At 40.2% G+C, this 27,702-nt stretch overlaps 1 protein-coding gene across 2 annotated transcripts in view; it reads left to right on the forward strand.

Moving 5' to 3' along the window:
• The window catches only part of MND1 (meiotic nuclear divisions 1), a 44,788-nt gene extending 17,625 nt beyond the window's left edge, over positions 1–27,163 (forward strand). For both annotated transcript variants that reach the window (XM_055702169.1, XM_005436667.4), the window contains exons 5-8: positions 4,741–4,815; positions 6,602–6,716; positions 25,173–25,217; positions 26,913–27,163. In XM_055702169.1, coding sequence (XP_055558144.1) covers positions 4,741–4,815; positions 6,602–6,716; positions 25,173–25,217; positions 26,913–27,019 — 342 coding nt within the window. In that variant the 3' untranslated portion in view covers positions 27,020–27,163. The remainder of the gene's footprint in view (positions 1–4,740; positions 4,816–6,601; positions 6,717–25,172; positions 25,218–26,912) is intronic.
• Positions 27,164–27,702: the final 539 nt, after the last annotated feature.

Below are 27,702 nucleotides of genomic sequence, written 5' to 3' on the forward strand. Positions count from 1 at the left end.
GGTTTGTGTCCCCCCCCTTCTCTTAAGTTTTATTCGTTTAGTCAACAGTGATTGTTAAGTGGTTTCTTTTAGTAATGTTCTGTGCCTTTCTTTTAAGACAACAGGTCTGTTTTCAATATTTTCAGATTGTTCTTTGGCTGTTAATCTTTTGCATTTTTACTCTCTCTATATTATTAGTCTGCTTTCTGGGTTCACTTTTTTTTTAATCTTTCTTTAAAATCTAGAGGAATGCTTTGAAGTACTTTCTCTCCATGCCTTCTGTCAATTCCATTTAAGTTTTTCGGTGGTGGGTTAGGTTTAACATAGGAAAGAAATAACACCCATCTACTGCAAATGTCACCCTAAAATTCTTGAACTGCTTTTGTTTAAGCTAAAAGCAAACAAGCCCTTGCCTCTGGCCTGAAACGGAGCATAGTGAGCTTCAAACCCAAAGTAAATAACTTTGCAAAGTTATAAACAATTAAAAAATGAATGTCTTGAATTCTTCTGTAGTGCCACAGAGAGTAGTGCTCACAATAGTGGTAGTTCTGAATACCATTTTTGGATGAATGTTTTGGCAGAAAGAAAACTGAGCATATGATATTTCTCTTTAAGACCATAATGACAGTGGCCTAACAGCTGTGAATGCTCTTGGTGGTTAGCATATGAGACCTTGGTTTGATTCTTGTCCAGCATGCATACTCTGGGGTCTGTGTTTGCATGGCTTACACCATGTCTGTAGATATTTTAATGTATGCTAGGGAGACAAGCTACATGTTTGGTGGGAGATTGGTGGTTAGAGTGGTTAAGAACGAGAAACCAGAAGGAATACGACCAACAAAAACTATTGCTGGGAAATAAAAATCCCGTTGTGTAGAGCTAGGACAGTATAAGGCAGGTTTTGGGAAGGAACGTTCCTCCTCCTACTCTACATCACTGACTTGCCAAAGTGGAACCCTAACAGTAATGCATGCATAGTATATTATAAATTACCTGTGTATGTCTAGTCTGTATTGTTTGATACAAACCAGACCCCACGGCCTGTGGTGGAACTGATGGTTATCCTCAGCATGGAGCACTTAGCACACGCAAACTGCTGCACGAATGTATGGCTAAACACTGAAGGACCTTTGCAGGGTAAGGAAGAACATCCTTTTATGGATTTTGGGTTGAGAATTAGTGTTGAAGCTAGGCCAGTGGTCAGTTAATTGACTGCAGTGGTCTGTAAAAGTAAAGGAACTGTTTCCCAACTCTCCTGTTTTGTAGATTCTAGTTAGTTACTTCATTAAACTTTTCTTGCAGGCTCCTACCATGTTTTGCAAACACTGAAGATGCTCTTGTGGAGGATTATTTTTTTTACTTTTTGAGGTATTTAGTCTCCCCTCCTTCTTTAAACAGCTTTCCCCTAATGACATTTTTCCAGCTTTCTTGCATCTTGCTTAACTATATGCTGATTCAGAGCAGTCAGACCGGAGACATGAAACTTTCTAATACAGCGGAGTGTCTCTTTCTGTACTTGTTTTCCACACCTGGTCAGTTATACTTGTGTCAGACAAGGTTGTTCGTGTGTCAGACAGTGTAGAGGGGAGACGATAAGTAGCTTTTTCTCCAGATCAAACTCACTGCTATTGGCAGGAGTCAGATTTTGCTCAGGGTGGTTAATGTTTCTTGAGAAATTGTTTGCCAATTCCTTTGAAAAAATGTCCCAAGATTGCTCCAAGGATTCAAGTCTTCTAGCTGCTACTGTGCTCCTTTGCAGTCAAGCTTTTCTACAGCCTGGTGAGTGGGAAAGTAAGTCACTGTATTTGGCAGATGTGATCTTCTGCTGTCTGCATACACAACACTTGCAAATTCTGCCTTTTTTTTTTTTTTTCCTCTTAATGCCCTATAACCTGTCATCTGCCATTTGCCCTTACCTCTCAATTAAGTATCGTATCCCCTGTATTCAGCTTTCCTCCAACTCCTTTGTCCTTGCTGACTGCCTTTCCTTCTTTCATGTAGTTACTTTCAGCTGTGTTCCCACCTCGGTATCTAAGCCTTGCTGCTTCTGCCATCGTCATAGATTCCTTGCACAGACCCTGGCCATCTGTTCCTTACCCTTTGCATCCTGTGTTTGGGGTTTTTTTCAGTATCTCACTGCCTCCTGCCATTTCTTTCCATATCCTCATCTTTTATTTGTTGTCATGGGAATACCCACTGTGAATTCTAAATAATACATAAAGAGCTGTGGGGTGTTTTTTTATTTTGTAAAGTCTTGATTGTGAAGACAGAATCAAAAAAGCCCTCCAATAAATTAAAATTGTGAGAGAAGAAAGCAAAATCTTGACTAAAATTGTTCAAAAATCATCCTTGCTTTTAGATAGAATTCTTCTAACCTTGTGACATGGCAACCTTGCATGTTATGTCGGTCAGAGTCTAAGAAATTTCTTAGTTCTCAGTGTTTGTCGTTACTGTCTCTTTCACAATTAAATGCTGCGGAATATAGAGGACCAAGAAGATGTAATCAGATGCCATACTGGGAAACATAATTCCAAGCGGGAAACTAGTTCTTACAATTTCATTGCAGTTCCCTGACAGCTCTTGCTGTACTTCCATTTTATAGAAATGTTTCTGCATTCTCAAGAACTTAATGAATATGAAAAAAACCAGAGAAAGCAACCCCTTCCTGACCTGTCTTGCAGAAGGCATTGGCTTACTCTTTGCACTTGTGGTGTATGTGCCTAGATAAGCTCCTTGCCTCCTCTGCTTCCCCTGGGAGTTTTGTTCCAGAAGAATTCATTATTCAGAGATACTGAATGATGTGTGCTCTGGTGTGTCTTCCCTGGATTTCATGAACTGCGATATGCACCTAAGATTGTCCTCTTCTGAACTGTAGACTTCTGTTTAGTACAGTATAGTGTGGGGACTAACACACTTAATTTTTTAAGAATTTTGTGGAAAGCCCAGAAAGTACTGTTTAACTAGCCACCAAGACGAAGATGTTGGTGTACTTCAAGCCACCTAGTGAAACCCGCACTGCCTCTGTGGTTGCTTGCACTGATAGCAATGAGTAGACAGCTGGACATGTTTTTCCTGAAATTATATATGCCTTACCATTAGTGTGATTCTGATGTAAATTGAAGAAAAATTGAAACATTATTTTTGGAAGGAGACCTTCTTGTCTGTATGTATGCTTACATGTGTATGAACACATACTTCTCCAGAAAGAGTAATTAATTTTTAAATATTGAGCTATAAAAGGAACCTAGTGATCTGCAGTTGGGCTGGGTCCTAATCTATACGCACCACCAGTACAGAGTTTCTTTTTACCGTTATGGCTGATCTCTAGGACTTGGCAGTAAGCTCTGCCTGATGTTTATCATGCATTTACATTTAACATGTTATTTCTGAAAATACAGACTGAACGTGAGTTTAAATAGAAATTGAGAAGTGATTATAGCTCCAAAGTAGTTATGTTTGCTTTGTGTGACTGTGGTCTTGGTGTTTCAGCTGCACAAGAATATAAATGATATGATTAAATTATCAAGGCTAGGGACTGCAAGAAATGTCTAGGAGTGCTTTTCCACCAAGCAGGATCCTCAGTGAGAAAGGGAATGTAGAAGTGGAGACTTCACATGAGGGTATTGAGGGGAAGGCAAAATAAAACCTGTGCTCTGACAGCCACCTTCACCATCTTCACAGTTAGTCTCATATGCTAGTTTTCAACCTTACTGGTGCTCAGAACATCTTAAAGCTAAATCAAAAAGTGAGTACTTACAAAGCATGCTACTTTTAATTCCTTTTGTTTTCCCCCCCTTTTTGTGTTGGTTTCAAATGCAGTAACCAGTTCCCAAGCTATATTTTATTAGCTGCTTTTTTTTTTTTTTTTTTTTTTCTCTCCAGTCTTATTGATCTCACTTAACATTTCAAGGTGCTTTGGCTAATGCTGAATGTTGTGTCCCTGAGGGGCGAGTCATACATCCTGCTCAGTTTAACAGTTTCTGAAGTGCCTCTGGAAAACTTGCAGCTGAACTGGAAGGGCCTGGTTCTTAATGGGTGGCAGGTTAATGCAGAGAGATACACCTCTTTATGAATGATTCCTCCTGGATTGCAGGGAAATGAGGCACCAGCCCTAGTGAGATGCAATTTGTCTGAGATTCCTCTGCCTCAGGCCTGGAGGAGGGGAGCTCTGAAGTCTAGTGGTGTGAGTGCTGCACAGAAAAAGGGGGCCATGGCTTTACATGCCTTTGAGCTATAGAGGGTTCTATTCATCAGTATGCAAAAGGGATTGGGGCCATGCCAATGGCATACCAGACTTTGGGAAGATGTATCAGCCGCTGAGCAGGTGCATCTGCTACAGCTTTTGTCACTGCTTCCTCTGAATAAGGAGAGCTGGAAAAGGACCAAAGGAAATCATCTAATCCAAAGCCTCCATGTCATGGAGTCCTTTGCGTAGAGATGCCAGGTTATGGTATGAAATAGGATTTTGGTCCCATGCTGAACATGCAGTACGTAACAAGATTGTGTCCCAGAGGGATGAAAATTTCTTATACTTTAAGATGCTTACTGTAATTCTTTTCTGTGGTTCAGAGCCTCAGACTTACATCTGGGTGCTTTTGTATTTATTTTTATTGCACAAGTTATAAATATATAAAAAATACATACTTAAAAGTGTACATCCACCTGTTTATTTAACTATATTTTTACGTATACACATTTTATAGGTATGTCTATTATATGTTACTGAAATAAGTTGATTTTGTTCTTTGTCTCCTTTATCAGTTTGCTGAAAGCAGTCAGAAGAAAGAGGCTTTAATAAAAAGCATTGAGAAATCAAAAATTGGACGTGAAGATACTGTAAGTTGCTTTTGGGGGGTAGGCACTTGTACCAGAAAATAGAACTACAACTATGCACAGTTTGTAAATATGTAGTAACTTGAAATCCATTAAGAATTCTAAATACTGCAGATGAGAAAGGGACAGGAAAGAAATAACCAGATACTAGATTATTCCTTAGTTTCTCATGCACTAATGTGTAATATTGACAACTGGCTGCTCCAAGGCTGAGAAAATGTGTGGTTGCCTGAAGTCTGGTAATCTTCCAGGCTTTTTCAGATTTAAAGATATCTTAAAACTTGAACTAGCCAGACACATGTACCAAAGTTGCAAATGGTTGCTGAACTGACAAATCTAGTAACTGCAAACTTAGGTGTTGGGGGTCTTTTTTTTTAAAAAAAACAAACTTATTTATAATCTAGACGTCTAAATTACTGTTCTGAGCAGCCATGTAAGCTTGGTGCTCTTTGCATGCTGAAGCTGTTAGCACTGCAAAATATTTAGGCTTCACATTTACCATACATAGGAAGTAGCATATTTGAAGTTGCTGATTTGTTTTGAGATGCTCAGTGATTTAAACTTAAACGTGAATGCTTAACAGGACCAGCCAGAAGCTTTCAGGTGGAATAGAATTTTGTAGGAAAGTGCCAAATCTTAGAATGCAAAATGTTTTATAGAAACGCTCTGGATTTGACCTTTAATCAGGGAATCACAGTTTCTCAGGCACTTGTGCTTGTCAGGTTTCCAAATGGGCATTTTGAAGCTTGGCTTCTCCACCATGGGACCTGCCCTAGTCACAAGAAGCTGTTGGTCCTGGAAATTCTGTTCTGGCTGATGCTTCCAACATTTTGGTTCCGGATTATAAGTCAGGAAGAAGTCCTGGGAAATCTGTGTCACGATGTAGGTCTCTGAGCAGCTGGCCTCCATATTGCAGCATCTGGAAGCTTTTGATTTCCAATCTGCATTTTCAGAACATGCTGAATCCAGACTGTTGGCAAAAGCACTGGGAATATGGAAGTTTGAAAAACAAAAAAACCACCTCAGACTGCTGGGCTGCTGTGGAGATTGGCATTGGCTGAAAATCTGATGTTTAACAAACTCGTGCTATCTGGCTTTTTTAGGCTACCCAGTTGCCCTAACATGATCAGCCAGTTACAGTGTTTGGCCGTAGCTACAGACTGAATTAGAAGTATGTGCTGAGCTGGCAATGGGAGGGCTCATGTTGAGTCAGTGTCTGCAAATTCTTATTGATCAATAGAATATTTGAAGTCAATATTTTATAGTCTCCCAGCAAATACTACCATGTCATAAATACCTGAATTTATTTCTGAGACTGCTGCTTTTAAGTGGTGTGGAAAAAAGGACGAGGAAAATAAATTCAGAGGGTATTCATGCAGGGTCGATTTGTGGAAGTGTGAATGGTAGGTTTTTACATAATGCTGTCTTTTAATTACAAGACTAGCACTCCTAAATACTGTTTAACCTTTAAGCCAAACAATTAAGAGATCTGTTTGGAGTTTGTCAAACCACATGGGGTTCAAAGGTTGCAGAAAATAGTTCTTTTGTTTACCCATTTTGGCTTTATTTTTTTCCTTCCAATTTGTACTCAGTATCATTTAGTGTTACTGAGAGTTTTGTGTGTGCATAAAATGCTCAGCTGGTTCATTGACAGAAAGCAGTAGTGAAAACAGCTTTTAAATTTACATCTTTTTGGTTTTTTGAAAAATGTTCTGTGTAATAATTACTGATTTTTATTTTTATTGGTTTGGTTTTTTTTATATTCTCCCAACATACTTTGAATCGTCAGGCGGAACGTGCAGCTCTAATAGAGGAACTTGCTGCCCTTCGGCAAAAAAAAGAGCAGCTAAAGGCAGAAATAGACAAATACAGAGAATGTGATCCAGATGTTGTTGAAGAAATGCGTAAGTCGTATATTATTTAAAGTGAAATTTTGCATGAAAAGGTTTGCACTTCTTTAGCTTCAAATCTGGTATGCAGATAGGTCAAAGAATAGCTGCTTTTCTTTTTAAAGCTGTAAGCAGTACAATACAGGCACACTGGCCATTTCTTTTCATGTTTTGTTGTGTTATATAAGGCGGTGGTTGTTGATAATTACTCTGCCAGGAACTGAGCAATTAAAAAACAGTCCTAAAATTGAAATACTCTGATGCATTAGGGTTAATATCAGGACCATTCTTTCTAGAACCATATTAATTCTATAATTTCTAAGTGTGCTGAACCCTAGGATGTGTGTAGGAAGAGTAGTTAGTCTCTGGCTCCTATTTACCTTCAATTCCATGCTGGCAAAACAGGTATCTCTCTACTTACTTTGTCTGTTTAGAACATAAGCATTTTGTTAGAGATGCTTCATTGTCACTTAGGTGTAAGTATGGTATTACACTGTGGACTTACTGTTTGTACTGCCTCTGACATGCTGGGTTTTGGTTGGAGTTTCTAATTCTAATGGAATATGAGGAACGATGAGTGACTTTAATACAGAATTGGGCACTGAAATGTACTTAATATTCTGATCCTTAGCATGAAAAATGAAAAGCATACATGAAATTTTATTGAATTTTTTCTACTTCAACTTTCATGTTTTATTTATTAGGTTCTTACATTGCTACCCAAATACCACTGCGTATTCAGTTGCTGTCATGCCAAAATGCCATTACAGAATGATGAGGAACAGGCACAGACCTTTTTCTGAGGAGATATCTGGCCAAATCTTCTTCTTCCCTTATTCTTCTAACAAAATCAACAGTTCTAGAAACATGCTGAGATGAAGCCAAAAACATAAACAAGAGTTGGCAGCACACCCCAAAATTGGACCATTTTTTTTATTTTTTTTGAGGAGCAGTGACACTTTTTGTCAGCTGCATTATCTTTTCCTGAGGTTGTAACGGTATGCCAGGGAATAAGCAAACTCTAGACCTGAGGTTAGTTACTGTGCTGTAAATCCCTTGCTGTGTGCTCTTTGAGGACAAGTGAAAGGCACATTCCAGCTGATTCCAGCTGTAAAAATGCACGAGGTTAGGCAAATACTGACAGCAGAGGAGTTCATAGTGCCAGGTATTTTAACTGCTGAGATACCCTTATATTAAGCATTGCACTGAATGATTGGAGGAACCTCTCATTTGAAGCAGTTGCAGTGAGCATGTTCCTAAATGTTAGGCACAAGGGGGACAAATCACAGCTTGAATGCTAGGGCAAGCTGCATTAGCTGGCAACACAGAGACTAATATTCTGAAAAGAGGGAAGGGGAAAGAAATGTAATCATTACTTACTTCAGTCATGCCCTTCTCTTTTTACTTGTGTGTTTGTGTGTGTGTTTAACCTCCATGTGAGCTTCTGCAATGGAGGGATGAGCATTTAAGGGGGTTGGTGGCCTTAGCCTTGTTGGGCTACCTGTAGGGTTCCCAGGGGAATATGCAGGCGTGTTTCAAAAGTAATTTCTCCCTGACCTTTGATTAAAAAGTTTCTGCTTCGTTAAGTGTTTCATCAGTCATTGTTGCACTGGCAGTGCACGTTGTTGCTGATAATGTATAAATGAATAAATGACAATGTCAGTTTTGGAGACTTAGTGTCTCTGTCAAAGCTGAATGGAATTTTACAGGTTTAAGGGAAAAAGGAGGAGAGAGGGGGAAGAAAAAAAAAAAAAGAAAAATTGGGGGGCATTTCTCTTGTTCCACAGTGCAGGGAAGTGCAAAGGCAAAACAAGATGCAGAAGTTAGAGGGGTTAGTGTAAGGTGGCCATAAAGAATCTCAGGCAATGGAAGGTGTTCAGCTAGACATCAAAGTTACTGCTGCTGTTTCACAGAATAACCTTATAATCAAAGTTACTGGTTCACAGATTTTTAAAGCCTTTTCAACCTGCGAGTGATAGGATTTTTTCCTAGCTGTACAATTTAGGTAACACAATCCTTGTGATTACTTTCAGTTAGCTCACCTGCGCAGGTTACTAACTCTAAATTACCTTATGTTAATTTTGAGTCGGATATCAGAGATGGCTGTTATGATATATAATTGCACTGGTTTTAAGAGTTGGATTGTTCAATATAGTATGTTTAGTAATGGGCAGTTGTCACTTTCTACATTTGGGTTTTCCCTCTTACTTAATGACTTCAAACTGTTAAGGAAATCTTCTTGATACTCAGTATAAAATTTCACTCTGTTAAATAAATTCCCATCCCATATCATAGAGCTGCCTTGATTTTTGTCATGGTATTTTAGGGGTGAATCAAACTGTCGTCTGATTTCAGTGGCCTTCAACTTTCGTGAATGCTTTGCTATGCCTTTTTAATTGCCCTTTCCCTCAAAGTAGTATTGCAGAAACAAACCTATTGTAGAGCGATGAGCCTCATTAAAACACATGCATACTAATTCCAGGGTCAAAACAGAGTCTGGATGATTCATAGCAAATACTTGAAGACTCAACTAAAAGCTGAACATCTGTCTTGCTTCCTGAGTCTTACGGTGGGAAAGTCATGTTTGACCATGTAACTAAATATCCTATAACACATATTCACAAGTGGGCAAATCAGAGTACTAAAATACTAGCTCTCTTTTTTTGCTGACTTCATTGCTTGTCCTTTTAATATCAGTAACAAATGTTTTGCAATATGTTTCTGCTTAATTTCCTTGGCTTTCGTATTAGAGAGCTGAAGTATAAACTTTAATGCCTTCCCAAGTTTACAGGATTTGAACACAGAATTTCAGTATTTGTATGTAACTACAGTAAACAGCAGAAGAAACAAGATTTAGAGACTGACCACTAGAGGAAGCTACATAATAGTCTGGTCTTGTGGATATATTTGGATAATTCCATTTTACAGGTAGGGTATTATAAAAATATATCTAGAATTGCAAAATATATGGATTTCTCTAGCAACCACTGCAGTTCAGTGGTTGAAGCTTGTCTTTGCCACTGGGAAATGTTAAGCCATCTTGTGTGAGTTAGGATTGAGTAATAAATTCTTCCTCAACATTAAAGGCAGTAAAACTGACAACAGCCGAAAAAAAACCCCAACCAACTGGGATTTTATACTTCTCTGTTAAACTTGTGATCCTGGTTCAGCTAGCACAGGACAGAGCCCTTGTTTCTCAGCTTTGAGGCAGATTTTTGTAGGCTGGAGGATATTCTCATGGGAAAGCACTCATTGTAGAGAAGAGATTCTCTAGTCCTCCAGGAGAAAGGCTTTTATAACATAACATGTATGTGTAGAGTTGGATACATGTGATGCTGCTAGATTCCCTAAAGATTATGGTAGAGGACCAAGGCATGGAGAACGCAAGGTTTCAGTAGTTCATAATTTATCCAGAATTTCACAGGGCCAACCAAAAAAGCTCCACACGTCAAGATTAACCTTCTGCGTAAGTTTAATTCTTTCAGCCCTCCAGAGAGAAATTTTAGGGAGCTAATGAAATTTTTCTGATAATTAATTTTATAGAAAGGCTCATCTGGCAACCTAAGCGTGTAAATGATACAGATTTTGCTCTGAGTTGTTGGCCCGCTTGTAACTGGGAACAGCTAGATGTTTTCAGTGTTCACTGTAAAACAAACATTTCTAGAATTTCAAATTTCTTGTTCTTCCACTGTAATTAGAGGAATGTTGATTCATACTATATAAAAACATTGTTGGGTCTTAGCTATGTTTTTCACAGTAGCCATGCTTTGGTTACTTTGTGCCTTTGCATAGGACAGTAATCTTGGAAATAGTTACATACTGACTGAAGTAAGTGACTTCTCAGTGGTATGATTGCTAATATTTTTGGTGCTTGTCTTAGATGTTGCCTGTCAGCATTCCTGTTTTATTTAGCATGGTTTTAGAATGTCAAATTACTGATAATTTTCATGCTTTAGGCTTTTACCTTTAAAACAAAGATCTGAATGTGTCTAGATGAACTGTATTTTCAAAAAATTAGCAGACTGCCATACAACACATGTAATGGAGTAATTTTGGTGTCAACCTTTTTATTTTTGCTCTCTTTATTTTTGTCTGGTAGCAAGAGGCATAAGTGGTTCAAATGGACAGGATTTCAAACCATAAATGCCAGATAGTTTTCCATTTGAATCTCTACCGGTGTGATCTCAGAGGCATCACTTCAGTCTAGTTCAGGGTTAGATTATTTTCTAAAAGTAATACTTATGTGGCTGTGTAGGCTTTACTGAGTACCATGAAAATGTCATGCTAGATGTAGTATGTACTTGAAAGTGTCTTTTTTTCATTGTAGATGCTTCAAAAATCTCTAGTTCTGATGTGTCTGAACACTGAAAATTCCAGCTTGACAGACTGTTGTGAAGAATTATGTTGGGGTATACAGACAGGATGAGAAAATAGTTCTAGGTTTACCAATTTCTTCATTCATCTTAATATCTTGAGGCTAAATGCTGAAAAGGTAATATTGATTTAGCTGCTGGAATTTTGGGGTGCATAATTTGGTTTTTGTTTGGGATTTTTTTATTTGTTGATACACCCAGCTATTATGTTCAAATAAATTTGACAATGTGTATACATGCAGATGTATTTAGTGTTACAAAAACTGAGTACCATGTGCTAGATTCTTCTGGGCGTTTCTTACTAATACCATGAATAGTACTTGTTCCTAGAGGGGATATGGTAGTGAAGAAATGAAATTAAGATTAGACTATCCTGGCTAATGGAGAAGCTTTAAAATGAGTTGCACTGGTTTTACTCAAAATTTGCCAAAACACCGGTAATTTTAAAAATGGTTTAATGGGTTTTGTTTTACATTTTGTAGCAAAGACTATTGTCCAGTAAACATATCAAAAAGATTATTTAAACTAAAGATCCTTGTCAGTGCTTTCAGTTAATGAACTATTCAGTAGCTATTTTTATAAATATAATGATTCACTTGGAAAAGTGAATGTCTACAACTAATTTGAAGCCCAGTCTAGGTGCCACCAAGATCAATAGGGTACAGATCAAGCCTATAGAAAGTAGTTTTGGTTTTTTTTGAATCGCCCCTGGATTCAATATGTTCCATTTGTAATTAAGAGGATGTTTTCTAGCTACTAACCATGAAACACACACCTGGCATCTTGAGAGACAAGCTGTGCTTTTTATGGTTTATGCATCAACACCATCAACAATGATCTGCAACTAGAAATTAGTCATTCTCTTGAAGTTACACTAGTGTCTCTACCCTGACTTAGGTTAGCCTTAGAGGGTTAAACTGAGCTTTGGAGTGAATCGGACACTTGCTTAAAAGTACGTAGAAATATAATAGATTTAAAAGCAAGCACTCCTTTCTTAATTTAGTTGCATCTTTCAGAGGTTTGTATGTTTAATGTATTCATCTCCTGAAGATCTGGATGAGGATATGACAGGAAATAGACAATATATGTTCACGTACGTGGCTTATGGGCTATCTGCTACTAATGAAAACGAAACCACAAAGCCCACCCCCACCTCCTTTATTTTTTCCCTTTTTCCCTCCTTCATCATAGAGTACCAGAATGTATAGAGATGTACACCAGTAATGACAGAGCACATTTACTCAACTAATTGCATCGTGCTAAGATTTTTTTTTTTTATGCTTTCCCTGCTCCCTATACTGTTCTTTGAATGGCATGTCATTCAGTTGGAAGGTTGGCAAATTAAATTAGCTGTTCAAAAGCTACATTAAAAGACAAAGCAAAATGCTTTACCAAAACTAAACATAAACTTTATTCCTAATTATTTCTAAAAATAATAAATGTACTTGAGTGTAATCATAGTTACACATAGTAACAGTAAACGTAACTTTTAACTGTTAAGTAAAGTTGAAAAAGGAACAAGGTACTAATTAGTTGAATTACAAATGTATACTTGATCACTAATGCTCCAGGCTCCTTTGGTAATCGTAGCAAGTGAGAAGGAATTGGAAGTTTAAGCAGTATTTTTGTTCCTTTATCTTCATCCCTTCCGGTTTTCTTTTTATCTTGAAAATGAAGGGAGGTTTGTTTGCAGTTCAGGTTATCAAAAATGCTGGTCCTTTGACAGAGCAAACACTTTCAGAGCAGAATCTGGCTGTGATTACCGGAGGCCATAACGTGGTGGTTTAAGGAACTTCCCTGGCAAAAGTAGGTTAAAGAATCGTCACTGTGGCCCTTCATTCCTGAGCTGCAGTTTCCCAATGGTAACAGCAAGTTGTCAGCTCGAGTTAGGAACTGATGGTGTATATATCCTTGTCTTGTGGCAGACTCTCCCGAGGTCTTTGGAATTGGTTCCCACCAGGCAGTCTGTCTGATGAAGTCTTTTGCTGCCTTCTTCAAAAGGCTTTCATGCGTGTGGTAATTAGTCATGCATCTTCCAGAATTGTCTGTCCTGTGGTAGTTGCCCTGAAGAGCAACCAGGGATCCTCCGACTAACTGGGAGCACATCAAGTGACAGATTTTCAAAGGATATCTTCCTGAACTCTGCAATGAATTGAATTGTGTAGAAAATTAATTTGAAAAGAACTGAATGAGAGAGGAACAGGGGCAGGTAAGTGGGTGAGCAGCTCCTGGTGCTTGGAAGGGAAGGAGCATATAACAACCACGAAGAGTAATGAGCCAAGGACCACCAGGACAGACTGGTGCAGCTTAAGATACATCTGCACGTATATTCCTAAGGTGCAAAGCTTAAAATGAAATGTGAGGCTTTTGGCTGAGGCTGGGAATCTGAGGGGTCATTTGGCTTTCAGCAAATAGCCCTAATTCTCTGTGTTTTGGATAATTTACTTGTCTGTGTGCTTGACCTAAAGTTTGGACTGCAGCTAAGACGTCACTGCAATGAAAAACTAAATGTTTAGACACATGCATACGTGTGTTTTTCTAGCAAAACTATTCTTCTTGGGGAGTGTCTAGTTAGGCCAGCTTGCTTTAAAATGAAGCTGCATTTTAACTGGTTAAGAAAAAACAAATCAAAATACCTTGTCTTTTGTCAGTGGGGTTTTACTTGGACACTCAGAAGGCAGACAGCTGGAAGATCAAATCTTTAGCTAATGTATGTAACACCCTGCTTAAATAAACTGGCTACTCTGGCAAGTTACTTCTTGAAATTAGATGAGAAGGCTCACAAGGCTTATTTTTGTTCTCTCTGCTTATTTTGTTTCTTACTTGTTTATATTGGCATGGCAGAAAAATGTGTAGGGTGAGAGACAGATAGGTGAAATACACAGGAATAATTTTATTGTCTGAGCCGGTAAATCCTTATGGCAAAAGCTGTTGAGCTGCTAAGGAATGGTAGACATTTGATAAAATTTGTCATGTGGAAAATGGCTACTTGTGACTACATTTATGATTTAGATATCCTTGATTTAGAAGTGAATTGCTAGCAATCCATTTGGCCGTGTGCTGAAGCCCTGAAGAGAGCATCAAACGGAAGTAATCTATAGATCATTTATATATTTGAAACAAAAAGGCTTTTGTAGAGTGATTATTTTGCTTCTCTCTCCCAGTGTTAGACTTGCTAGGTTAGTTTTGTGTGGCACCATGCATTCAGACTGCTTTGATAAAGTTATGGTGATATTCGAAGGAATTTAAAAAAAAAATACTGCTTTATATCTTTTAATGACTTCCATATGCAAAATGATGTCAGGGAAGGTATTGTGGATTTTTAATTCCTTGTCTTCAGTGCTAGGTTGCAGGACTGTCAAATCTAATCTTCCTCGGCCTTGTTTAAAAAAAAATGTATTGCCAATCTCTCATTAGGAAATCTCCCACATGTTATGGGATGGTAAGTTATGTTTTCATTGTGAGTTTATCTAGATTAGAACTGTATGTTATCAGTATATATTCCTAATGTAGATGCCCTGTTCTGTGCTATTTAACTGCAAACATTTTGTAGAGCAGGTTGTATGAGTGCAAGACTAATCTTGGCACTGATGGTGTATTTGAGAGTATTTCTAAGGGGTTTTCTCCCCTCCTCACTTTAACATCTTATGAGCTAGTTTCACTGAAAGGAGCAGGGTATCAGAAAAAAAATCTGGAACAGAGAACGAATTTGGAAACACCTTGAAAACAGAGGGGTTTGTCTTTGCAACTGTAAGAGACTTTTATAGACTGGCAGAAGTTAGTCTTTGGTGTTTTCACTCAGTTTGCATGATACTGTGGTAAGGAGAGTAGGGAAACACAATCCTGATGAAACTGCAGTAGTTTGAATGTCAGACAATTTTATAATTATACCGAAGGTGTATTCGTAAGTAATTCAGTATCGGAAAGGGAGGTAGAATTGCTGAAGCTCTGAGATAGGGTCTGTTGTGTCTGTGCATATGCTCAGTGTTTATATTAATGAGCTGGTGTCATGGTTCTGTGCTAGCCAGCAACTAAGACCCACACAGCGGCTTGCTCCCTCCCACCCCAGCAGGAGAGGGGAGAGAGGAGAGAACTGAAGAGTAAAAGTGAGAAAACTCAGGCGTTGAGATAAAGACAGTTTAATAGGTAAAGAGAAAGCTGCAGATGTAAAGCAAAGCAAAGCAAACCAAGGAATTTGTTCACCATTTCCTATCAGCAGGCAGGTGTCCAGCCATCTTCAGGAAAGCAGCGCTCCATCACATGTCATGGTTACTTGGGAAGACAAAGGCCATCGCTCCCAACTTCCTCCCCTTCCTGCTTCTTCCCCCAGCTTTATATGCTGGGTGTGACGCCATATGGTCTGGAATACCCCTTGGGTCAGTTGGGGCCGGCTGTCCCGGCTGTGTCCCCCCCAGCTCCTTGTGCCCCCCAGCCTGCTCGCTGGTGGGGTGGGATGAGAAGCAGAGAAGACCTGGACTCTGTGTAAGTTCTGCTCAGCAGCAGCTAAAACATCCCTGTGTTATCAACACTGTTCTCAGCACAAATCCAAAACACAGCCCCATACTGGCTCCTATGAAAAATATTCACTCTGTCCCAGCCAAAACCAGCACAGCTGGATAATAGAAGATACGCTTCTGTTACATTTGCATATGACAAAAGTAGGAGAGACTGCGTGGACAAAGGGCAAGGTGGGATTTTAAAATGAGCATGACAAATTGCAAAGATAGTCTAAAAAACACAGGATAAAATTCAGTAGGGGCAAGGGCACGGGTGTACACTCATTCAGGGATATCGTGTTATGCAAATGAACTGAAGACGTTGGTTAAGAGGGGGAGGATTTGAAGATGTCAAGTTTATAGGTTGAATATAAGACCTTCTTGTTGTTAAAATCAAAATTGATGTACTAAGATACAGAAACAGAAGTATAACCACAATGAGATGTATGAAATAATCTTTCTAAAGTTGGCATTAGTGGGGCTTCAGCTGTAATAAGTTGTCAGTATGGGATATCCTACCTGAGAGGTATATAAATAATCGGGGAGAATTCAGAGTAAGCAAAAAGGCCAGACATTGAGCAACTGCAATCTAGAAGAATTTTTTTCCCGAAAATAGGGCTCAAAAGAAGATTGCAGCTAGTGGGTTTCACGTATGTGTCTCTCCTTCAAGAAAGGAAAGGAATAGCCTGTTGGTGAGATTCATGGAGAACTCTGTAAGAAGCAATAGCCTTAAATCAGGGGGAAAAAAAAGATGAACAACTCTTCTAATGGTAGCAATAATCAAACACAGAGCTATATTACCTGGGAAGGTTGTAAAAGCTTTAACACTGGAAACCTTAAAACCAGGCTACAAATACCTCCCAAATGGCATAAGTAAAGTTGGACGTACCTTGAGTGGTGGGTGCAGAGACTGGAGGACCTGCTGCGATGCCTTCCAGATTCTTCTGTGCAACTTGTGACACGTGGGGCGTGCAGCAGAGTGACAGCCAGGACTTGACAAAAACCGTAGTGCTCTGGACCAGGCCTCCTTGCAAAATGCAGTTCAACAGCACAGAAGGTTGCGCATTCCTTGACCTGCGCTGTGGGTACGGAGTTTATTAGTAAGTGAAGTGGGGAGGGAGGAGTTGTCCACTGAAAGGAAAACAAAGTGTTGTTGTTAGGGAGCCCTGAATCAGAAAGGTGGTGTGCTTGTTTCCCTTCTGTAAGCACATTGCTTCCTTCCATTCTTTGATAAGGATGGATGTATTTTAGTTATACAACGAAGATTTCAGCATGGATCTTCAGGTAGAATACTTGAAAGGTAAATGGTCGGTCTTTTTTTTGGGTTTTTTTTTTTTTTCTGTGAGTACATGAATACAGTAAACTTAAGTGCAAGAGCATGTCTTTTGCATAGAGGTAGCAATTTTGATAGCAATTCTCATAAATTCTGTTGGACATTTTTCAAAAATGTGTACATCCAGATGAAGTTTGACAGTGTGACCTTTTCATATGGGATAGCTGGAGCCTTTGCTGATGTGACTTGACGCTTTTTTCGAACACACTAACAAAGATAGCAGACCCTTTAAAAGCATATTCCCAAAGATGTGGATCAGCTTATCAATAGCTTTACTATGCACTGCCATGTCTCACCATATAGACAGGACTGGCATTATGTTATGTATTTACTCTGGTTTATTTTCAAACATACACACACACAGCTGTTGCAACAAGAAATGCTAATTTAATTAAGTCATAAATCAAAATGTATTAAGTATTTCTCTGTCACAAATGGCTTATCTTGTGCTCTGTGCTTTTCAAAATAGTTGTAGATCAGTAGGTAGATTCATAATCAATACTTTCTTGTAGTTCTGAAAATTCAGGCTCTGTATGTAAAGAGATACTTCTTTTTATTATTTAGTAGTATGTCAGAGTAAGTAGTTCTGTTTAATTTGTGATGTCATTTAAATGAGAAACCATAGATATGCATTGACTTGAATTTAGTCCTGCGTTCTGAAGCATTGTAACCTGCTGATTAATACAATGGGGATAAGTGTTACGTGCGATACTGGAGTATGGGGGAGGAATTCCCTGTTATTATGGGTTCAAAGGAGTTGACAGAATCTTGATGTGCTATCACTTCTACACAAGAGCTCTTTATTCTGGTTATGAAACAACTCTTTGGGAAGTATGGGGAAAGGTAAAGACTGCATATAGTGTGGAGGTATCTCTGCCTTATACTTGCTTGCAAAACATTAGTCTAAAGCGATTCTGTTGTGAGTTACCCTACTTGACAGTGTTGTAAACTACTTGGTCTCAAGGATACTCAAATAATAGACTTTAAAGCCGCCACTCGATCACATAATTGCCATGACTAGTCTCTAATGGCAAGCTACAGTTTCTTGATTGGAGTCTCTGGTACCAGTCTGTGGATAGACATGTCAGTAGGACTTACTAGGCAATTACCTTTTGTACTTTCTGTGGATGACAGGTGTATAATTTCTATGTTCACCTTCTACCTTGGCATTTAGAGATGGGCTCGTTATTTGCATGAGATGTTTTCATTAATGGGAAAGATTTTGGAAACTGCATCACAAGATATTTTAGTGATGCTTCTCTAAGAGAGGTAGGGAAACACAATTCTGTCACAGTGTGATGATAGCAAGGTAGATAATGTTTTTGGAAAGTGAAGGCAGCCTGTGAGCAGGAGAGTGGATAACTCTGCAAAAGACAATGGATAATCAGAGTCGTTGGAGATTCAGGTTCACATGCTGTTCTTATGGTAGTTGCCATTTTTTGTATTTAAATTAATTCTGATTGGATGAAGAATTCATACTGGAATTCAAAGCCACCTAATGCAATTAATTTACCCTGACCAGTTTCATGAGAGAGACTGGGAATCTTTGGGCTAATAATCCTCACTGGTCCCTGAGAACAATTGCAGCTGTTGTCTGCGTTTCATGCAGAAGGATTGCAATTCACACTGTAAAATTACTCCCTTGCCCACCCACATGCACGTATCTGCTGACAATCCCACAGGCTGGTGGGTGACTGTATCCTTGAAAAGGTGCTAGTTCCCTGTTGCAGTCATAAGCCTTTTAAGTGAGGAAATCCATACTGTATTCTTGTGGTAGGTCAAAACTGGCACCAAACTGTTCTATAGTTCTATAAATATAACTAGCTTTTGTTATTCTACAGAAATAGAGGTTCCTGGACCTGAATATTTTGTTTACACATAAAAACCTTAAAATAATCCTTAAAGTTATCCTGAAAATGCCAGAGTAGAAGGTAGGAGAGAAAAGAAAGCTACAGCTCTTTGTGCTTTTCCAGGTCTGTAGGTGGTTAGGAGCTGGTTCTGGCAGCTGAGATTTTTTTTAGTATAGCTATTGGAGCTGGGACATGTTATCTTTACAGTCCAATTTTAAATACTAGTCATAGAATTGCGGTATCTTTTAGGTTGGAAAAGACCCTTAAGATCATTGAGTGCAACCATTAACCTAGCACTGCCAAGCCCACCACTAAACCATGCCCCCGAGTGCCACATCTGCATGTCTTTTAAATACCTCCAGGGATGGTGACTCGGCCATTTCCCTGGGCTGCCTGTTCCACTGCTTGACCACCCTTTTGGTGAAGAAGTTTCTCCAAATACCCAATCTAAACCTCCCCTGGTGCAACTTGAGGGCATTTCCTCTTGCCCTGTCGCTTGTTACTTGGGAGAAGAGACTGACACCTACCTCACTAGAATGTCCTTTCAGGTAGCTGTAAAAAGCGATAAGGTCTCCCCTGAACCTCCTTTTCTGCAGGCTGAACAACTCCAGTTCCCTCGGCTGCTGCTCATGAGACTTGTGCTCTGGACTCTTTATCAGCTTTGTTGCCCTTCTTTGGATGCACTCCAGCACCTCAGTGTCCTTCTGGTAGTGACTGCTTCCTTGGTATTCCTTTAATAATATGTGCAGGACTTAAAAAAGCTTTTAGAAAGAACCTGAAAGTAAGTTCGGAAAATGTTTGTGAGGAGATGGTGGTGGTTGTTGCTTTCACAGTTGTTTTTTCACCTGTGGAAGTGTCCAGAGTCTGATAGAAAGACTAACTTAATGTCCTGGAGTATATATATTGTGTTGGTGAGACGTGTGGTGGTGTTCCCCTCCTGTGAAAATATTTGAACCGTCAGGTTTTGGTCATTCCATTTTGGAATGCAAATAAGACATTTAATTCCCACCACCCTCTCTTCCAAAAGAAGTGAGGGAATCTGGGGGAAGGAGGGAAGAAGAGAAGAAAGAGGCAGCTGGAGGTCTGCAGTATGCTTAGAAGGGCATCCTGAGTTACATCAGTTACGTCAGAAACAATGTGGCCTTACTGTGCGAAGATTTGAGCCAATATATATTGCCAGTTCAGGTTTGCCCAGAAACATTGCTGTGTTCATGTTCTGTGCTGCTGGCCTTCGCTGCTGACCAGGTGCTGTCCACTTGCTTTAGAAGGCTGCTTACTGCACCTCCTGCACACCCTTTTGTCAGCTCTGTCCCCTTGTCTGCTCCTGAATCCCAGTGGGTTGCTGGTAGAATGTCACTCGCCTGCATTAAAAAGCATGTTCCCAACCCTTCCTCACTTTCTTTTTAGACATTCACTGCTGCTGGACCTTCCTTTCCCTACCTGTGTGTTACTTTAAGGGGATACAGGGGATTGCCCCTGTGATAAGGACAATCACAGATACTCAGGACAATAGTTCTGTTCCCAAAATCTGACCTTTTGAGTTCCCTGCAGTTCTCCAGAGATACCTGGGGTTGAGGGAAGAAGAGACTTTGAGGACTGGTCAAAAATAACTCTTTGACCCTTAGCCTTTCACTGTTTAGGACGTATTTCTAGGTGTGTTTTGCTGACTAACAGACTAGTGTCCCGACTCTTGCATTGCTGTACACGTAGCGGTTGCTTTCTTCAGTTCAAGAGAGAAAATGCAAGCTTCCATTTTCCTGCTTAGAAAATACCAAGTGTGCCTGAAATTGGTTAGCAGAGGGTATGGGTGTGTGCCTCAGCCAAGTGAATGACTCGTATCCTGCAGGCATGGGAGCAGGAAGGTCTTATTCATGCACTGTCACACAAATTGGTGAAATAAATATGTAATGTCCAGAACAAATGGATTATTCTGTTGCTTCCATCCAGCAATTGTATATATTGTCAGCCTGTGTGCAGATGTATAGATATAGAGTGTAATTGGGGCCCAGTAGTAGTAATGAGAACATCTGGAAGCACCTAGAACACGTTGCCCCCTGTTGTGCTCACCTCTGCTGCACGTGTGGCCCTTTCATTGTCTTGCACAGCTTCTGTACCAGAGCACTGGTAGCTGCCAAAAATCACGTTCTGACAGAGCAGCTCTGCTCAGCCAGAGGATCAGCAGGACTCCAGCTGAGCTTGGGTCCAAGTCATTGTGGTGCTGTTGGCAATTAGCTGGTTGCCCTCAGCACTGTCTCTTGAGTTTCTCCTTTTTACAGTTCATATAGTTTGTGTCCTGATTCTTCTTTGGCATATATGTTTTCAAATTCCCATGCTGTTGTTGTCTAAGATCTTGAACTTTGTTTTTCAGGGCAGTCTAAAAATGAGGAGGCCGATGGCTGTGTGATCCTGTGGTGGTACAGAATAGACAATCAGAAGTAGTGTAACCTTGAGTAACATCAGTATATAAAGTAGGCGTGTCTGGGGATGTCTGTTTTACTCCTCCTCCTCTCCCTCACCCTCAATGCATGTATGCATACAGATGACGCAACCAGTGAAAGTCCCAATAAGCAACAGTAAAAGGTTTCCAGAAAGTAGCCAAGGGGCAAATTCCTTCATTTCTGTCAGTTCCTGTGATGGAGTTGAGGGGCCTCTGGATGATGCTGGCAGTGATGCAGATGTAGCTGGTGTCTTCAGGTGATGCAGGTCTGCAACTACCAATACTTGTCTCTCTTTCCTCTTTCGGCCATGGTGTTAGATACGGCAGGTAGACAAGGTCCCGCAGTGGCATGATAGGAAGGAGCTGAGCCTGTTTCCAAGGGACTAAGTCTTGCCTTCAGATTGCTGAATGCTCAGCCCCCATAGCCATGAGGCAGGAGCTGAGATGATGACATATTAGTGTCTTGAGATGGATGAGGTGTGTGTCCCCTGCCTCAAATTAAAAAACAAAAAATGTGAGGGGGAAATTCAAGGGAAGGAATTGGTGGTTAAGCAGACTGCAGTGCTGTCCTGCAGCAGTGGCAGTGACAGTCTCACTTGATGACAAGAGACAGTGCAAGCTGTCTTGTCCAGCCTGAGCAAGCTCATGCAAACATGAAGAGCACATGGGTGTCTTGCAGCTTGCCAAGCTGGCTGGCATTGTTGATACAGTACGCCTGATGGTCAAAGCAGCGTTCAACAGGGCAGAATAAATCCATACCTGCATCCCTGTGGTGCTGTCATGTACATGGGCGTGTGGGCCAGCTAGTGTAAATGGGAAACAGCAAGCAGCAGACACTTTCCCCAGCCCCTTGTGAATGCATTTCCTGGAGATGTCACGTGCCTGAGGCTTTACAAGTGGCTCTTGTTTCTCCAGCTGTGAGCCCCCTGGCAGCACAGCAATGTGGGGCATGTGTGTCCCCCACCTCTGAAGGACTGAGGCAGCCTCTCTCGATAGTCAGCCAGATTGTCTGAATGTCACCTTCCCCATCCCGAAGTTCTGCCTCCACTGGTGATTCATCCACACTTCTTTTGTAACACTTTGTTGCCAGTCTGTGATCAGTCCCAAGTGGTGCATGGAAAGAATGGCATGGTTAAAATACGTCTTAATTTGTACAACTTTTACTCTCGGGAGTTTCTTTTGGGTTTGGGGATTGGTTTTTTTTTGTTATTTCTCTGCTATTTAAGTCACTGAAGGTGCTACCCACTGTGGGATTTCCCCGTTATCGCTTCCTGTTCTTGCTACCATGACTTCATTTCTAACCACAACTCGATTATAATGCAGCTGCCACCATTCTAACCTCCCTGTTGCCCAACCTGTATCTGTTGGTCACCTCAGCCTTTTCTTTGACAGAGGTAAGAAGTCACATTTTTGAAACACTTGATCACATATGTATATGTTAACATGCGTAAGCAATGTCTAAAGAGTGGCCATGCACCATGCTGCCGATACTGGGTTTTCTTTAATGCACTGCACCGTGTGGTCACTGAGCTTTAAGCACAGGGCTGGGTGCTGAAAGCTGCAGGAACTTAGAGCTGCTGTGTGATGGAGAAGCACAGGGCTCAGCTGGTTAGCAGCTTCCAGCACAGCAGAGCTTTCTGCTGAGACCTAGCAGGTGCAGTGGACTGGGTTAGCTCGCCCACCATCAGGATGCTGTCACCTTGCAGCTCTGGATCCATGGAGTTTAATGTTATTCCACTTTCCCGCTTTTCATTTCAAACTTCATTACTTGGAGTCAAAGACAGCTTTCCAGTTTTACTCGACAGTTTCAGAAAGATGCTGAGGGAAGTATGATAGCTAACATATTTAAAATCTTGGCCATTGGAAGCCCTTACCCTGCAGGCTTGCTTTAAGTAATAATAATTTTGCTAGCATTGCTTTAAGTACTGTTCAAAATGCCATTGGCTGCCAGTATGTTGTCAGTGCTGCCGGTCAGGGAGCTGAACAAGTGGGGGTGGCAACAAGCGGTCAGCAAAGGAAATAAGGAATATCTCTCTCAAGCTAGGAGTAACTTGAATTTCTGATGCATGCATGCAAGCAAAAATGCCATCTTCTCACCCACTCCCTTCTTTTGCTCATCATTCTTTTTTGCTTCATGCTGTGCCCAAACTTTCTGATTGTAGGCCACTTTTAGAAACTACACTGGTTTTGAAATGTTGTTTTACTCTGATTTAACATTTTCCATATCAGTTACTGAAGTATTAAGGGTAGAATAATGAGTGCTTATCTTCCTGTGTGCTAGCAGATGATTTTTCAACATAATTTAATTTCGCCTGTGTATAATCTTTTTAACAATGGATACCTGATCATATATTTACTTCTTAGTACCCCTGGAGACAATTCCATGCTGACCATTTGAATGAGTATTATCATGGAAGTACTAACAAGACTACTGGGAAAAATGAAGTTGTGTAGGTGCAAGAACCATAATGATTCTGATAAATTCCCACATTACAAACCAACCTGTTTCATTTGATTCATGGAATCACAGAATGGTTTGGGTTGGAAGGGACCTACAAGATCACCTAGTCCCACCCCCCCTGCCATGGGCAGGGACACCTTCCATCAAACCAGGTTGCTCCAAGCCCTGTCCAACCTGGCCTTCAACACGTCCAGGGATGGGGCAGCCACAGCTGCTCTGGGCAACCCTGTTCCAGTGCCTCACCACCCTCACAGGGAAGAATTTCTTCCAAATGCCCAATCTAAATCTCCCTTCTTTCAGTTTAAAGCCGTTCCCCCTTGTCCCATCACTGCAGGCCCCTGTACAACGTCCCTCCCCAGCTTTCCTGTAGCCCCTTCAGGCACTGGCAGCTGCTAGAAGGTCTCCCTGGAGCCTTCTCCTCCAGGCTGACCCCCCCAGCTCTCTCAGCCCGTCTTCATCTTCGTAGCAGAGGTGCTCCAGCCCGCCGAGCAGCTTCGTGGCCTCCTCTGGACCCGCTCCAACAGGCCATGTCCTCCTTACGTTGGGGGCCCCAGAGCTGGACCCAGCGCTCCAGGTGGGGTCTCACCAGAGCAGAGCAGAGGGGGAGAATCCCCCCCCCCCCCTCCCAGCTGCCGGCCGCGCTGCTTGTGATGCAGCCCAGGACGGGGTTGGCTTTCTGGGCTGCCAGCGCACGTTGCTGGGTCACGCTGAGCTTCTCCTCCACCAGCACCCCAAGTCTCTCCTCAGGGCAGCTCTCGGTCCGTTCTCCGCCCAGCCTGGCTTTGTGCTTGGGATTGCCAAGTACTTGTAAGAGCAAAGGAACAAAAATTCTAAGAGGAATTTTTTTGATAATGTTTTGCCTCATGGAAACTATATAAAAGCTATTTGTAGTAATGGTAATTTACCATTATGTATTTGCATCTGGAGCAGTGGTAAGGGAGGGAAGCCAAGTTTAATAACTAGGAACATTATTTTGTCTTCATTTCTTTGAGGGGGTTCCCAAAGCTCAGGAGACCTTCCAGAGCTTTATGATAAACTTTTGGATTGATGTGATAGACTGCTACCCTTGTAATTTTCCTTATCTAATAGAGAGTCATGCATACCTATGTGATGGATTACTTATGTGTAGAGAGGATTATAAAATATTTTCCATCTCTGTTGCCTGTAGTATCTCCAGGCCACGAGTCTAGTTCCAATCTTTGTGCAGACAATTAAGCCCCCCAGGCAAACCAAACTAGGATTATTTTATTTTAAAATATACTTCAGAAATTCACAGTGGTTACCATATGGTATCTTTTATGTTTCTTTGCTCCTGTTTTTCTTTAGCTGAGCTTTGTGCTTGTTGGATCCTTAAAAGCATAAAACAGAAGAATGGTTTGGAAGCAGTAGAATAACTTCCTTATATTGTGTGGTTCCCTAAAAATGACATCAATAAAAAATTAATCTCTGTGCCTTGAAACTATGGTATGATTTTTACTGTGATATATGCTTTTTTGATTGTTGTTTTCTCCTCTGTTTCAGGGCAAACAAACAAAGTAGCGAAGGAGGCAGCCAACAGATGGACTGGTTTGTATGCATTTATATTGCTTAATGCAGCTTCAGACTAAAGCAATTTCAGTAAAAGACCTACTCATTGTTAAGAATTCTAGATGTGATTAAGACTTGATGTAGGATAACCCTTGCTTATAAAAGAATGCAGAAATATACTAACAAATCATCATGATTTAAAAAAAAAACACAATATTTTCTCCGTTTAGTTACTGAACGTGCTTCATGTCACATAGCACCAGAAGAATAAATCTGCGATTTTGTACACTGTGTTAAAACCCGCAACTCATTTTCTTGGTTGAGTGAAAATCTCTTAAGATCAGGAAAATGTTAATAGAAAGAGACTGGAAATGGTGGTGTCCAGGTATTCAGAAATAGCTTATTTTCTTAATTTTCATCTGTTTTTCTAAAGAGTAGAATTCTTTATGGAACCTTATTGCTGCTACCATATGATGGATGCTAATATTAAGTAGGTATTTCTCAAACTAATTTATCAGCTTTGACGTGCAAGAAAAATCTGCACAGGTTTGAGGAAGTTTACTGGGATAACATTTGTATAGAAGTTTAACTCAATTTTGTTGCTGTTTAGCTTTGCTATGTTGCTATATAGTTCCCTTTTGCAGAGCCAGCAATATGTATGTCCTTTTTAAAAATTATTTAGAATATCATTGGTGATTTTTTTGTTCAGAATTCATCTACTACTGATGGACTGCTCCTATCATTGTTTAAGCCGGATATCATTGTCAAAGTCTTTTGACTATTACTATATTATTTCTTCATTTGTACTGGGTTGTTTACTGCATATGGGGAAATAAAGTTATGTTTGAAAATAACTTCTGGGAGTACTGTTGTCAGGGCTTTCTACTGCTGGTGACCAGCTGTTGATCTCAAGGTCTTGAGAGAGGTAAAGGAAGTGTGCCTCAGCCTGTAGAAAGTGCTTTGCCATTTGTTTAGACAATTAGGTAGGTTATGTGCTGTAGCATAATTTTCTTTTGAAGAGACAGTTTTAAAAGCAAATGTCTGATGGTTAAAGAAAAGAAAATATTTCTAAGGTGTGCAGACACAGACAACACTCCCTGCCTTAAAGAATGCTGCAATTTATGGGTGTTAGGAGTGATGTAGTTAGTTTCAATCAATATTGCAGTGAAAAATGATGTTACATTGAAAAGAATGCATATGCTAAAATAATAGTATTGTGATGCTAAAAGAGAAGTTCTGGCTAAAATAAAGCTACTTGAATGCCTTTTTTTTAACTTTCAGACAAAATGTACATTATCTGAACAAACGTACAAGGGACTAGAAAGGATCTTCTAGTTAATGTGAATCTGATTTTTACAGTTGTAGACAGTCACACAGTAGGTGTCTAGCTGAAAAAGGATCTGTAAAATACTTGTGTGTATTCACACTTACCGCATCACCCTACAGCAGGCTTACACTGTAATTGTAGTTTTCGGTCTTCTCATAGAAGAGGAGCAAGAAAAGAAAAAGGTAACTTCCAGGAAAGATGATGCATTTTATTTAGTGCTGTGTAAAAGTATGTCATTAACAAAAGCCTCCTGTTTTCTGTCCTAAATCTACTTGATAATGTTCCCCGCTACGTACCGTTTTCATATATGCAGAGATAATGCAAATGGAAGAATTTTGTTGTAGCCAAGACTATAATTCATGCTTTTCTAATTATTCAAAACCGAATGTTTTTCATTCTGTTTACAGATAACATCTTTTCAATAAAGTCCTGGGCCAAACGTAAGTTTGGATTTGAAGAGAGCAGAATTGACAAAGGTTTTGGAATCCCAGAAGATTTAGATTACATTGATTAGTGTCCAGCAGTTGATGGCTAACAGTTGTACATAGTTTGTTAAATATTCTCAGTTGTTATTTAAATATGTATCTGAATCCTCTCCAAACAACTGACCACCCTTTAATTTGCAGGTTTTGTTAAAGTTAATAAAATTCTAAAAATATTTGTTGCATCTCCTTTTTTTCTTTGTATTCTGTGAACAGTAAATCTCTTTGTTTCTTCTCTGAGACAAAGAACGGGCAAGGGTTAGAAAGAATAATTGTCACAAAGTCCTGAGACGGGTTTTTACTCTTCTTTTGCTTAAGCAAAAGCGTGCCCATGGCTATTGTCATCTCACGTCTATGAAGACAGCGAAGTTATTGGGAAGATACCAAGTGGAAGATTTTCCTCTGGTAGAGGTAGCGTAGCAAGCTATCTGTTGCCTAAGGAAAAACATACGTGATGCCCGACACGTAGTACAATGTCACTGTGCTTACGATTGCAATGGAGATATTTCCTTCTCTGTGTTTGGAAAGATGTTATTTGTAATATGTATGATGATATTTAACATACAATGTGTTATGATCCGAGTTACAGCTTACCGTGTGACAACTGGTAAAAGCTTAATGCAGGTAGGTAGTACTGAGCTGAAGGCAGTGCTTCTTACCAGCCCTGGCTTTTGCTCCACGAACGGAGTGCGAGGGACCACAGCGAAGTGATGGT

The sequence above is a fragment of the Falco cherrug genome, chromosome 1, assembly GCF_023634085.1.
Source record: "Falco cherrug isolate bFalChe1 chromosome 1, bFalChe1.pri, whole genome shotgun sequence".
Taxonomy (NCBI): domain Eukaryota; kingdom Metazoa; phylum Chordata; class Aves; order Falconiformes; family Falconidae; genus Falco; species Falco cherrug.